The 14,125-nt window shown below is 37.4% G+C and overlaps 1 protein-coding gene across 2 annotated transcripts in view; it reads left to right on the top strand.

Annotated features, from left to right (window-relative positions):
• Nucleotides 1-14,125, top strand: part of DDX46 (DEAD-box helicase 46) — a 58,162-nt gene that overhangs the window by 20,775 nt on the left and 23,262 nt on the right. For both annotated transcript variants that reach the window (XM_075996059.1, XM_075996060.1), the window contains exon 13: nt 793-875. In XM_075996059.1, coding sequence (XP_075852174.1) covers nt 793-875 — 83 coding nt within the window. The remainder of the gene's footprint in view (nt 1-792; nt 876-14,125) is intronic.

Here is a 14,125-nt window from a genome sequence, read left to right on the forward strand (position 1 = left end):
CCTTTTGATCTATCTTTAATAACTATTTTATATATGTTTTTGCCAGGTGATTGATTCAACAGTTGGTAGCAATGCTTGTTTTACTCCTTTAGAAAGGGTTTCCTGTGTGTGTATTTAGTTTTCACTGATTAAGAAGCCAGTTGCATTTATTTAAACCAGTGGGAGCACTTAATAAAATTGGATGTGTATCTTTGCTTAGAAAAATGTATTTATGTAATACATTTCGTATTTAAAGTTTTTTTATAAAATGTTAATTTCTTATGTCAAATAGCTTCTTGTTAATGGTTTGATATGACCATTTAAGAAGCTGCTAAATATATGGAAGTAAGTTATAAAGTAGCGTAAAGAGAAGTTTTCTGCGTCTGAAGTAGTTAGCACTGGAACTTGCTTTCCACACATACGCTGTAATCTCTAATATGTTTTTTTCTAGGTGATGCTGTCAGTAATGGCTGATGTGGCTCGATGCTTCATCTCAGTCTTAGTTTTATGATGTGTTTTGGAGAGGGCTGTTTTCTGAATTTTACAGGTTCTTCAGGCCCTATGATGGTATGCAAGAGATGAGTTTGACAAAATAAAGGGCCTCATATACCCATTGTCAGAAAGTATTTGCCACTAGAGTAAGACATTGTAGATCAAAATTTCTTTCACTGTTTAAAGATACCTAACCTACCCCTCTGGTTAAGTCAGGCATTTTAGTTCCCTTACAGTTTTTTAAAGTTCTTGGTAGCCATAAAATGAATTGTAAGTGATTTTTAGTTTTCTTTTTGTCTTTATTTTTTCTTCTCATCTTAGGCCGGGTCACGAATCTTCGAAGAGTAACGTATGTTGTTTTAGATGAAGCAGACAGAATGTTTGACATGGGTTTTGAACCACAGGTAATCATTACATTTCTTAAGCGTTTTGGAATATAACTATAACCTTGTAACTGCCATGAGAATGAAATGTTTGTGTGGTTCTGAATTCACACACACACACACATATACACACACACTTCTGTTGCATGATAAATACAGAAGATTGGGGACATGTTGAATTGAAGTAGATAAATAGATATTTATGTTTCAAGAGTCCTTGTAAAATTTGTTCAGGAGGCATTTATACAGGCTTTTCTTAGCCATCTAAAACCATCACTTTTAAAACTAGAATTAGAGTATTAATAATAGAAGCTTAAACTTTCATATTTTCTAGTTTTCATTGTTCTTTTATGGTATTTTAAAATTTTATAATTGAGGTAGCCTCTATTCTACAAAATAGAATGAGAGCTCTCCCTTATTGTCCTTTTTAATAAATTGTTTTAATTTATACTTTTAAGTACCTCATGATCTAGATAGTACATGTTATTTACATTTACCAAATGTAAAAACTAAGGCCCAAAGCATTTATCTAGCTTAGGTTTTATATTTTTTTATACATGCTGTTTGCTGAATTACAAAATTTTAGTGATACATATTTATGGAAACACATGTCAAAAGGCTGTTGAAATTTTTCTTAACAAGAAGAGCAATGTGAATTGTCAGTATGCTATGGATGGCAAAAAAATATGATCATAGACTGCAATAATAGAAATGGGCATGGGAAAGGGATAAGGTAAATATTGTGTTTAGCCTTTTTAGTTTATTCATGTATTCTCCAAAAATGTATTGCCTGTCATGTGATAGTACATGCATTGTATTTAGATTTAGAGACTGCATTCTAAATGTGCTATAAAGCATACAAAAGAGTAAACAGGATTATGGTAATGCTTGTACCATGTGAGAAACAGCTACAGTAATGAGAAATATTTAGCTTGGAGTACAGGACTGGATTGCATTCTTTTACTCTTTGAGGGTCTGTCATATGAAAGAAGCATTGAATTTATTCTTCTAGTTTCAAAGTGTAAAACTGGGACCAGGTGAGGAAGTCATACAGAGCTTGATCTGAGCTTAGTTTGAGGAAGGACTGATTAAACATTATTTGTAGGTGAAACAGGTTGTTTTGTGAGAGGGGGACAGGTATTGAATATCTTTTTCAGCCAGGTGTTCAAGCAGAGGCAAGGGATCCATTTGTGGAAAGACAGTAGAGAGAATTGAAGTATCAGAAGATGTAACTGTGTGCCCTTTAACATCTTTTCTACTCATGTAAAATCTTAGATTTCATGACAATTCCTTTTTTTCGAGACAGAGTCTCACTTTGTTGCCCAGGCTAGAGTGAGTACTGTGACATCAGCCAAGCTTACAGCAACCTCAAACAAACTCCTGGGCTTAAGCAATCCTACTGCCTCAGCCTCTCGAGTAGCTGGGACTATATGCTGTGCCACCATGCCCAGCTGATTTTTTCTGTATATATTTTTAGTCGGTCAATGTCTTTCTTTCTATTTTTAGTAGGGACGGGTTCTTGCTCAGGCTGGTTTCAAACTCCTGACCTTGAGCAATCTGCCCGCCTCGGCCTCCCAGAGAGCTAGGATTACAGGCGTGAGCCACCACCCCCGGCCAGATTTCATGACAATTCTTTAGGTAGATGCAGTGATACGGCCTTTCTGATAAATCAATTATGTTTTTCCATAATGAGTTCAACACAACATTTTCCATTGATAATGCAAAATGTGAATCATCCCTTGCCATAAGTACATCCATGTACATAAATACATGTAAACAGGTTTCAACAAAGTAAAGTTATTCAACATTCTCCTGCATGTACTTAGGTACATATTTGTATACATAAGTACAGAAGAGAGAAATGCTGAATAGTTGTTTATTTTGTTGATTCCTAAAATCCTGTTCAAACAGAGGAGAATTTAGATTTAGCTAATGATTATTTTGTGAGTTTTATAGATGAAAAACACTGATTTGGGATTCAGTGCCATGGAGCACTATTTTGATGTATAGCAAGCAAAGACACTGCTATGTAAATCAGTGTTGTGCTACTAAATACAAAATGCATCATGGCCACTGAGTGCAGATCTTTCAGAGTATGCTAAATTGTACAATGGCATGGGCAGTGGGTACAGGACCTACTACTGTAGTGGCCATGATGTGATTTAATTCCCAATTTTCACTGTTTTCTTAAATATAGAACCATGCCTGGAGGCATACTACTACCTGCTAACTTTTTTTCTAGATTGAAGTCACTGTGCACATTTGCATTCAGTAGCACCAGCTTTGATTTTAGTGCATGACAAGAGGGAACTCTAAATCAAACACAAATGTAAAAAAAAATGTTTTCTTGGAAGCCAGCAATTATTTTTCTGAAGTATAGAAGGATTTTCTTTACTGTCCTATGCACTGTACAGGTCTTACAAAAAGATATTCTGTAAATGCTTTGTTTGTTTTTGGCAAGTCTCCTGGCTTCATTAACTACCTAGCCAATGACCCAGAAGGAAGCAGTAAGACTTTTTGGCAGCTCAAATGCAGGAATTAACCCTTATGTGTTTGACTCGAGAATTAAATCTTCCTAAATCTTAAGACCCAAGACAGATTCCAATAAGTTCATGGACTAACTTGGCATTCCATCACTGACTTGCCATATCTGTGTCCTGTTAAAGAAGGAGCATACTGAAAAGTTTCTGGAACTTTTTTTTTTTTTAGAGACAGGGTTTTGCTATGTTGCCCAGGCTGGATTTGAATTCTTGGGCTCAAGCAATCCTCCTGCCTCAGCCTCCCTAGTTGCTGAATAAAGGTGTGTGCCACTGTGCCCAGCTCAGAAATGCTTTTTATTCAGCAGCCCTGATAGCCAAGTGTAGGGGAGAGAACAATCAAAACCCTGACCCGATGTAACTGAGAAAGGGTTTCATGACTCTAGGGTCATTTTTAGGGGGCGTCTTCACAACTCTAAGCAGTCATAGGTGTTCATATTGTGAGTCTAAGCTCTGGTGTTCATTAGACTGTTACATGAAGTAGAGGACTTATAATTTATTTCAGGAAGATTGCTGTTCATATTGTGACGAGTGATAGAGTTAGCTTTGGTTTTTCTGAAAATCCTTTTTTATTGTCTTTCTGTCTATACTGAAAACAAAGATCATTTGTGAACATTCTAGGGAGGAAGACTGTGTTATTCTTTGAAGAGAATTTCAAGGCTGCGATATGGGCTTTAATGGAATTGTCTGCCTTATCCTTGTTTTCACATCTGTAAAATGAGAAGTTGAGAATAAATGACCAAATCATTAGACTTGTTCAGGTGATCAAGTACCCGAAAGTCATCATGCTTTTTATGTAGTGTCTTAAAAGATTGATACTTTAAATACCCTTACATCAACTTGCAGTGATACTGCTACCAAACTCAAGTTCTCAAACCTAATGTGGTTAATGATTTCTAATTTTCTTATTAATGTATTTCAGTTATTCAGTTGTTAATTGAATGAATATAATGTGGTACGTATCACAGCTGCTGGGGAGACATCGGTAAACTCTGTTTTCTTGAAATTTACTTTTTAATGAGGAGAAACAGATAAATAGTACACATCAGATTATAATATGCTGTGGAGAAAAATAATGTAAGGTAATAGAAAATGATGGAAGGAAAAGGGGATAAAGGGATGCTACTTATATAGGGTAGTCAAAAGAGGCCTTGCTGATAAGGTGGTCTGAATAAAGTGAAGTACTGAGCCAAGGGGATGTTTGGGAGAAGGGCATAATAGGCAAAGAGCAAGTATTAATACAGAAGCCCTAAGTCATGTGGGAGCTTGCTTGGTCAGTGTCCCTGGGCAGAGTGAAGGGGGGAATGCAGTTAGAGAGGGTGGGAAATGAGGGCAGAGAGAGGTGTGTATGGATATGTGATGCTGGTGGTATAATGAAAGAGGTCTTGTACACCTGGGCTATTCCTGGTCTTCCCAGTAGAGTTGTGTTGCTGTTTTAATTGCATCATTGTACAATGCTATGGCAATCTAAATGTTATTCATAGCTGGGCAGTGTAGTGAACTATGGTTCTTTTAACTTTCCTATACCTCTTTTTTTCCCCCTGGAGTTCTTAACTCTCCTTTTGTTTGTTTGCCTGGTTTCTTAGGTCTACATATACTTAAAACTAATTCAGTACCAAACTCTACTAGTTATCTACGTCTCTTCTCACAGTTATCAGTTCTGTTTCTCTTAAAGGGTTTCTTCTGAGCCTCCTGACCTGTTCCGGTCAGGAATTATTTTCCATCTGGCATACAGATATCATCTTGGGATCTCCGTCATTCTTAAGATCTCTTTTGTTTCTCTTCTGTATTGGGATCCCCAAAGCTCTGCCTTCTTAGAGTAGATCTTTTCTTAATTAACTCATGTTAAAAGGTTTCCTTCTGCTTGAGTGGGGTTTATGTTCTTCAAATTGATTTTCTGTTTGTTTTGGTCTCTGTTTTCAGATTAGAGACTTTATGTGGATATCTGGTAATCTGTAGTTAGCTTATGTTTGAGGGGTGGGAAAGATGTGACCTAAAAAGTGAGTTCAAAGCTCTGTGTCCTGGACTGGAACTTACTGACTATGAGCTTCACTGGAATGATCTTGCTGGGTCTTTTTGCTAGAGATTCTCCAAGATTTGTATTTTCTGCTTTGTCCTTGAGCTGGATAGATTCCCCTAAGCAAGTCTTGGCTAGTTTCCTGCCTGTACTATGAAGGCCTGTCTGCTAATTCTGGGATTGGGAAAGAGGGTTTGGGGAGAATTAGGAGTCTCAGCGCCTAGTGTAATGCCCTCATTCGCAGAATGCCTTTAGCAGTGTGTGAAATTCCCTCGTCTAGACATGCTATGTTTCACTCTCTCCAGAGACACTAAATCTTTAGGTGGTTTACTGGAGTGGGAGGGACCATTGCATGGCGAGTAGAGTTGGGTGGAGGTCTGCTGATGTGATTGCTTCTTAAACAGACATTGTATCAGTTCTCCTTATTCTAGCACCTCACCCTCATTTCCACTTAAAGAGAACAAACAGGTTGGGGCTTTTCCCCACTGCTAGCATAGGTTTCTGGTTTCTTGAACTTGCTAAATCTTTGGACACCTTCTAACATTTTATTATATTCACAAAATTTTATCACCATCACTACTATCTGGTATTAGAACATTTTTATCATCCCAAGAAAACCTTGTACTGATTAATTGCTCTTGGTCTGAATGACATCATTGTGAATTTTTAAAAAATCTGTCTGTAATCTGTCATTTTTGAAAGGTATAAAAACAGATGTATGTGTTTAGTCAGCTGTCTTTACTAGGAATTTGATCACATGCCTTTTTCTTGGTATATTCCTTTGGTTTGAAGGCTACCGTTTCCATAGAAAGAGCTTGGGGAAAACAAGCAGAGATTGGAAGTATGTTTTGTGAGTCTTTGCATGACTGAAAAATCTTTATTCTACCTTCACATTTATTTGATGTTTAGTTAGATACAGAATTGTGGGGTGAGAATAATTTTCCTTCATGCTTTCTTTTGGGTTCATTGTTTTTCTTGAGAAATCTGTTAATTCTGATTATTAATCTTTCATATATACTTTTTATTTTTTGTCTTGAAACTTTTAGGATCTTTCCTTTATCCCTAATATTCTCAAATTTCATTGATGTTCTGTGGTGTAGATTTGTTTTCTTCAATTATCCTGACTACTTGAGGGTTATTTCATATCATTCAGTTCTGAGAAATTTTCTTGAATTTCTTTGATAATTTCCTTTTCTCTGTTTTCTGGAACTTTGATAATTTGGATATTGGACCTCTTAGACTCATCCTTTAATTTTTTTTTAAGTATTATACTTTCCATCTCTGTCATTTTGTCCTACTATGAGATTCCTAAACTCTAAGCTTTCAACTCTTCCATCAAATGTTTAAATTCTGCTTTTATTATATTTTTTTCCCTCACATGCTTTACACAGAAGTATGCTTTCATAGCTTTAATTTAAGAAAGTTTTTTCTGTTCTCTGAATAGTCCCTTTTTTTTTGAGACAGAGTCTCACTCTGTTGCCCAGGCTAGAGTGCTGTAGTGGTAGCCTAGCTCACAGCAACCTCAATCTCCTGGGCTCAAGCAGTCCTTCTGCCTCAGCCTCCCGAGTAGCTGGGACTACAGGCATGCACCACCATGCCCAGCTAATTTTTTCTATATGTTTTTAGTTGGCCAATTAATTTCTTTCTGTTTTTTAGTAGAGACAGGGTCTCTTTCTTGCTCAGACTGGTTTGGAACTTCTTACCTTGAGCGATCCCCCTGCCTCGGCCTCCCAGAGTGTGAATAGTTCTTTTAAATAGCTTTCTCTTGTTTCATAGATATAGTAATTTCTCACATTTCTCTGTGGATATTGATGGTACTTTTTTGAAAATTTGTCTCCATCCATAATATGTTTTCCCCATTTTACTTTTTTGTTTATTTATGCCAGTACATTTGAAAACTTTAGGTTAAACAGACTCAACAAGAACACCCAACCAGTCTTACATTGATTGAATAAATCAACTTAATTTCCTCACAAGGAAAAGCCCCAGTTCCTGACTTTTTTTTTTTTTTTTTTTTTTGAGACAGAGTCTCACTTTTGTTGCCCAGGCTAGAGTGAGTGCCGTGGCGTCAGCCTGGCTCACAGCAACCTCAATCTCCTGGGCTCAAGTGATCCTCCTGTCTCAGCCTCCCGACTAGCTGGGACTACAGGCATGCACCACCATGCCCAGCTAATTTTTTTTATATATACTTTTAGTTGGTCAATTAATTTCTTTCTATTTTTAGTAGAGACGGGGTCTCGCTCAGGCTGGTTTCGAACTCCCAACCTCAAGCAATCCGCCCGCCTCAGCCTCCCAGAGTGCTAGCATTACAGCTGTGAGCTACTTCGCCTGGCCTGTTACGAATCTTTTGCTTTATGTTTTCTTCTAAGAGTTGTATGGTTTTAGGTTTTACATTTAAGTCTTTGATTCATTGTGAATTAATTTTGGTATGTGATGTTAGGTAAAGCTTCAGTCTCATTCTCTTACATGTGGATATCCATGTTTCCCAGCATCATTATTTGAAAAGGCCATCCTTTCCCCATTGAATGGTTTTGGAACTCTACTTAAACATCGTTTAACCATATATGCAAGTGTTAATTTTAGACTCTCTATTTTATTAGTCTCTATATCTGTCTTTATGCCAGAACCACACTATTTTGATTACTTTCGATTTGTAGTAAGTTTTAAATATCAGAAAGTATGAGTCCTCCAGCTTATTTTATGATTGTTTTCGCTATTCTCAGGGTCCCTTAGATTCCATATGAATGTTAAGATGAATTTTTATATTTTTGCAAAAATCATCATTGGGATTTTGGTAAGGATTACATTGAATTTGCACATTGCTTTTGGTAGTGTGGACATCTTAATATGAAGTCTTCCACTCCATGAACATGGGATGTGTTTTATTTATTCCTTCTTTACTATCTTTCAGTAGTGTTTTCTAGTTTTTCTTGTATAGGTCTTTTACTTCCTTGAGTTATTTTCTCAGTATTTTATTCTTTTTTGATGCTATTGTAAATGGAATTGTTTTCATAATTTCTTTTCCAGACTGATCATTTTTGGTGTCTAGAAATGTAACTGATGTGTGTTGATTTTGTATCCTGCTGCTTGGCTGAAGTAGCTGATTCATTTTTTTTTTTTTTTTTTTTTTTTTTTTGAGACAGAGTCTCGCTTTGTTGCCCAGGCTAGAGTGAGTGCCGTGGCGTCAGCCTAGCTCACAGCAACCTCAAACTCCTGGGCTCGAGTGATCCTTCTGCCTCAGCCTCCCGGGTAGCTGGGACTACAGGCATGCGCCACCATGCCCGGCTAATTTTTTTTTTTTATATATATATCAGTTGGCCAATTAATTTCTTTCTATTTATAGTAGAGACGGGGTCTCGCTCTTGCTCAGGCTGGTTTTGAACTCCTGACCTTGAGCAATCCGCCCGCCTCGGCCTCCCAAGAGCTAGGATTACAGGCGTGAGCCACAGCGCCCGGCCTCATTTATTAATTATAATAATTTGTTGGTGGAATCTTTAGAGTTTTCTACATTTAAGGTCATCATCTGTCATCAGAGATAGTTATACTTCTTTCTTTCCAATTTGGATGCCTTCTATTTCTTTTTCTTGCCTCATTGCTCTGGCTAGAACTTCAGTTCCATGTTACGTGGAAGTGCTGCAAGTGATCTTCCATGCCTTGTGCTTGATCTTAGAGGAAAAGCTTTTAGTTTTTAACCATAAGTATTACTGTGAGTTTTTCATATGTGGTTTTTATTATGTTAAGGTATGTTCTTTCTATCCCATGTTTGTTGAGTGTTTTTACCATGAGAGTTTGTTGAATTTTATCAGACGTTTTACTGCATCAACTGAAATGATCATGTGGTTTTTTTACCCTCCATTCTGTTAATGTAGTATATTACGTTGATCAGTTTTCCTTTTTTTTTTTTTTTTTGATTTGTTTTCTTATATGAAACATTCTTGCATTCCAGGAATAAATACCAGTTGGTCATGGTGTACAGATGCTCCTTCACTTACGATGGGACTACATCCTGATAAACCCATCGTGAGTTGAAAATACGCTTAATACACCTAACCTACTAAACATCATAGCTTAGCTTAGTCTACCTTCATTGTGTTCAGAACACTTACATTAGCCTACAGTTGGGCAAAATCATCTAACAAAAAACCTATTTTAAAATAAAGAGTTGAATACTTAAATAATTTATTGAATACTATACTGAAAGTGCAAAACAATGATTGTATGAGTACCTGAAGTATGGTTTCTACTAAAGGCATATGGCTTTCACAGCATCATAAAGTCGGGAGTTGGGACTGTCTGTACAATCCTTTTCTTTTTTTTTTTGAGACAGTCTTGCTTTGTTGCCTAGGCTAGAGTGAGTGCCGTGGCGTCAGCCTAGCTCACAGCAACCTCAAACTCGTGGGCTCAAGCAATCCTACTGCCTCAGCCGGACTACAGGCATGCACCACCATGCCCGACTAATTTTTTCTATATATATTAGTTGGCCAATTAATTTCTTTCTATGTATAGTAGAGATGGGGTCTCGCTCTGGCTCAGGCTGGTTTTGAACTCCTAACCTTGAACAGTCCGCACCCCTTGGCCTCCCAAGGACCTAGGATTACAGGCGTGAGCCACCGTGCCCAGCCTTGTACAATGTTTTTAATGTACTGCTGAATTCAGTTTGATAATATTTTGTTGAGGATTTTGGCATCAGTTTTCATCAGGGATATTGTTTTATAGTTCTTTTCTTGTAACGTCCTTGTCTGGCTTTGGTATCAAGGTAATGCTGGCCTCATAGACTGATTTAGGAAGTGTTCTCTTCAGTTTTTTTTTGAATAGTTTGAGAATGATTGTTATTAGTTCTTTAAAGGTTTGATAGAAGTCATCAGTCAAGCTATCAGGTCCAGGGCTTTTCTGTGATAGAAGATTTTTGATACTCAGTTTCCTTCCTAGTTATAGGTCTATTCATATTTTCTGTTTCTTGGCGATTTAGTCTTGGTAGGTTTTGTGTTTGTAGGAATTTGTCCATTTTGTCCAGGTTATCCAATTTGTTGGCATACAGTTATTTATGGTACTCTCTTGTAATCCTTTTTATTTCTGTAGAATTGGTACTAATGTCCCCACTTTTATATCTGTTTGACTCTTCTTCCCTTTTTATCAATCCAACTAGCTAAAGCTAGTCAGCTTTGTTGATCTTTTGGTGTCATTGATTTTTCTCTATGGTTTTCTACTCTCTGTTTTCCTTAAAGTCTCATCTTTATTATTTACTTCCTTTTGCTAGCTTTGAGTTTAGTTTGTTCTTTTTCTAGTTCCTTAAGTTGTAAAGTTAGGTTGCTGATTTGAGATCTTTCTTGCTTTTTAATGTGTTTATAGCTATACATTTCTCTTCTAGCTCTGCTTTTGCTTTGTCCCATAATATCTTTAAAAATCTGAGATTTAATTTGTGGTACATAAATGTTTGTAATTGTTTTATCTTACTATATTGAACCTTTAATTAATATATTATGTTCTTCTTTGTCTCTGGTAACCTTTTTTAAATTTAAAGTCTATTTTGTCTGGTACTAATAATATAGTCCCCACCCCCCATTCTCTTTGGTTACTATTGATATTTGCATGGAATATTTTTTTCCCCATCATTTCACTTTTAATCTGTTTGTGTCTTTGGATCTAAAGTGAGTTTCTTGTAAACAACATATAGCTGGAGTGTTTTATTCATTCTGTGTCTTTTGATTGAAGAATTTAATCCATTTACATTTAAAGTAATTAGTGATAAGGAGGGACTTTAGTTATTTTGCTATTTGTTATCTGTATGCCTTATAGCTTTTTGTTTCCAATTTCCTGTATTACTGTCTTCTTTTGTGTTTAGTTGATTTTTGATAGTTAAATGGTTAAATTCCTTTCTTATTTCCTTTTGTGTATATTTTATAGCTATTTTCTTTGTGTTTACCACAGGGATTGCATTTAACATCCTAAAGTTCTAACAGTCTAATTTGAATTTACACCAGCATAACATCCATAACATACCAAAACTGTTCTTTCACAGTTCTATCCCTACGTGTTTTAGTTGGTGATGTTCCTAAATTACATCTTTATACATTGTGTGCCCCAAAACATAAATTAATAGTCCTTTTAAATACATTAGTCTCTTAAATTATATAGAAAACAAAATGTGGATGTACAAACCAAAGTTACAATAATGCTAGCTTTTTAAAATTTATTTTACTGGATTTAGGGGAGATAAGTTGAAATTACTAGCCTTTAGAATAATAAGTTTCTTAAATCACGTGGAAAACAAAAGTAGAGTAATAAAGTTTCTTAAGTCATGTAGAGAACGTAGAGTTATAAACCACTGTTAAAATAGTGCTATCTTGGCCAGGCGCGGTGTCTCACGCCTGTAATCCTAGCACTCTAGGAAGCCGAGGCGGGCGGATTGCTCGAGGTCAGGAGTTCGAAACCACCTGAGCAAGAGCAAGACCTCGTCTCTACTATAAATAGAAAGAAATTAATTGGCCAACTAATATATATAGAAAAAATTAGCCAGGCATGGTGGCACATGCCTGTAGTCCCAGCTACTCGGGAGGCTGAGGCAGGAGAATTGCTTGAGCCCAGGAGTTTGAGGTTGCTGTGAGCTAGGCTGATGCCACGGCACTCACTCTAGCCTGGGCAACAAAGTGATACTCTGTCTCAAAAAAAAGAAAAAAAAAAAAAGTACTATCTTCTATAATTGCCCATGTATTTACCCTTTTTGAGATCTTTAGTTCTTTATATGGCTGTGAGTTACTTAATGTCTAGTGATTTTTCATTTTGCCCAACAGGGTTCCTTTGAGTATTTGGGCAGATCTAGTGGTAATAAACTCCCTCATTTTTGTTTCTCTGGTAATGTCTTAATTTCTTACTTTTGAAAGGATTTTGCCTGATGTAGGCTTCTTTGTGTGTGTGTGAGACAGAGTCTCGCTTTGTTGCCCAGGCTAGAGTGAGTGCCGTGGCGTCAGCCTAGCTCACAGCAACCTAAAACTCCTGGGCTCAAGCAATCCTGTTGCCTCAGCTTCCCGAGTAGCTGGGACTACAGGCATGTGCCACCATGCCCGGCTAATTTTTTCTATATATATTAGTTGGCCAATTAATTTCTTTCTATTTATAGTTGAGACGGGGTCTCGCTCTTGCTCAGGCTGGTTTTGAACTCCTGACCTTGAGCAATCTGCCCGCCTTGGCCTCCCAGAGTGCTAGGATTACAGGCATGAGCCACCACACCCGGCCTGATGTAGGCTTCTTGATTGACGATTTTTTCTTTTAGCATTTTAAGTAACTCCGCCCACTGCTTTCTGCTTTCAAAATTTCTGATGTAAAAATCTGCTGATAATCTTACTGAAATTACTTGGATATGACAGGTCGTTTTTGTTGCTGCTTTCAAGATTTTTTGTCTCTGACTTTATAAATTTTGATTATAATGTGCCTTTATGAAGGTCTCTTTGAGTTCTCTTTGAGACCCTCTTTGAGGTCATTCAGTTTTTTAGATATTTGTCTTTCATCAAATTTGGGACATTTTCAGCCATCTTTTCTTCACATATTCTTTCTACTCCTTTGTCTTCTCTTTCTGGGACACCCACATGTATACTTTCAAGTTTGCCGATTCATTCTTCTGCCTGCTCAAATCTACCTTTGATTTCCTCTAGTGAATTTTTCATTGATTATACTTTTCAGCATCAGGATTTCTTTTTGTTTACTTTTACATTGCTATCTCTTTATTGATATTTACATTTTGCTTATACATTGTTTTCTTGACTTTTTCCACATCTTTTTCTTTTTTTTTTTTTTTTTATTCAGAGTCTTACTCTGTTGCCTGGGCTACAGTGATGTGGTATCAGCCTAGCTCATAGCAACCTCAAACTCCTGGGCTCAAGTGATCCTCCTGCCTCAGCCTCCCGAGTAGCTGGGACTACAGGCATGTGCCACCATGCCCGGCTAATGTATATTTTTAGTTGTCCAATTAATTTCTTTCTATTTTTAGTAGAGACAGGGTCTCACTCTTGCTCAGGCTGCTTTTGAACTCCTGAGCTCAAACGATCCACCTGCGTCGGCCTCCCAGAGAGCTAGGATTACAGGTGTGAGCCACCGTGCCTGGCCCACATCTTTAGTTCTTCAAGCCTTTTTTTTTCCCCTAAAGAAAGAGTCTCAGTCTGTCACCCCAGGTAGTGTGCAGTGGTGTTATCATAGCTCGTTGCAACCTCAAACTCTTGGGCTCAAGTGACCTTCCTGCCTCAGCCTCCCTAGTAGCTGGGATTATAGGTGCATGCCACTGAACCCAGCTAATTTTTCTGTTTTTGGTAGAGATAGGGTGTCGCTCTTGCTCAGGCTGGTCTTGAACTCCTGACCTCAAGTGATCCTTCTCCTGGGTCTTCTAGAGTGCTAGGACAGGTTTTTTTCATGGGCAGTTTTTTGTTGTTGCTTTTTTCTTTTTCCCTTTCTGATGTTGTTCCCTATGTGGGCAATTTCCATTGATTAAGTATTTTTCTTTGAATTGGCCAGACTTTTGTTTCTTTGTATGCCTTATATTTATATTTTTTGTTAAAAACTGGACGTTGGGGTTGGGCACTGTGGCTCGTGTCTGTAATCCTTCCTAGCACTCTGGGAGGCTGAGGCAGGAGGACCGCTCAAGGTCAGAAGTTTGAAACCAAGCCTGAGCAACAGTGCGACCCTGTCTCTACTAAAAATAGGAAGAGATTAGCCGGCCAGCTAAAAAT

This window comes from Microcebus murinus, chromosome 21 (assembly GCF_040939455.1).
Source record: "Microcebus murinus isolate Inina chromosome 21, M.murinus_Inina_mat1.0, whole genome shotgun sequence".
In the NCBI taxonomy this organism is placed as follows: Eukaryota; Metazoa; Chordata; class Mammalia; order Primates; family Cheirogaleidae; genus Microcebus; species Microcebus murinus.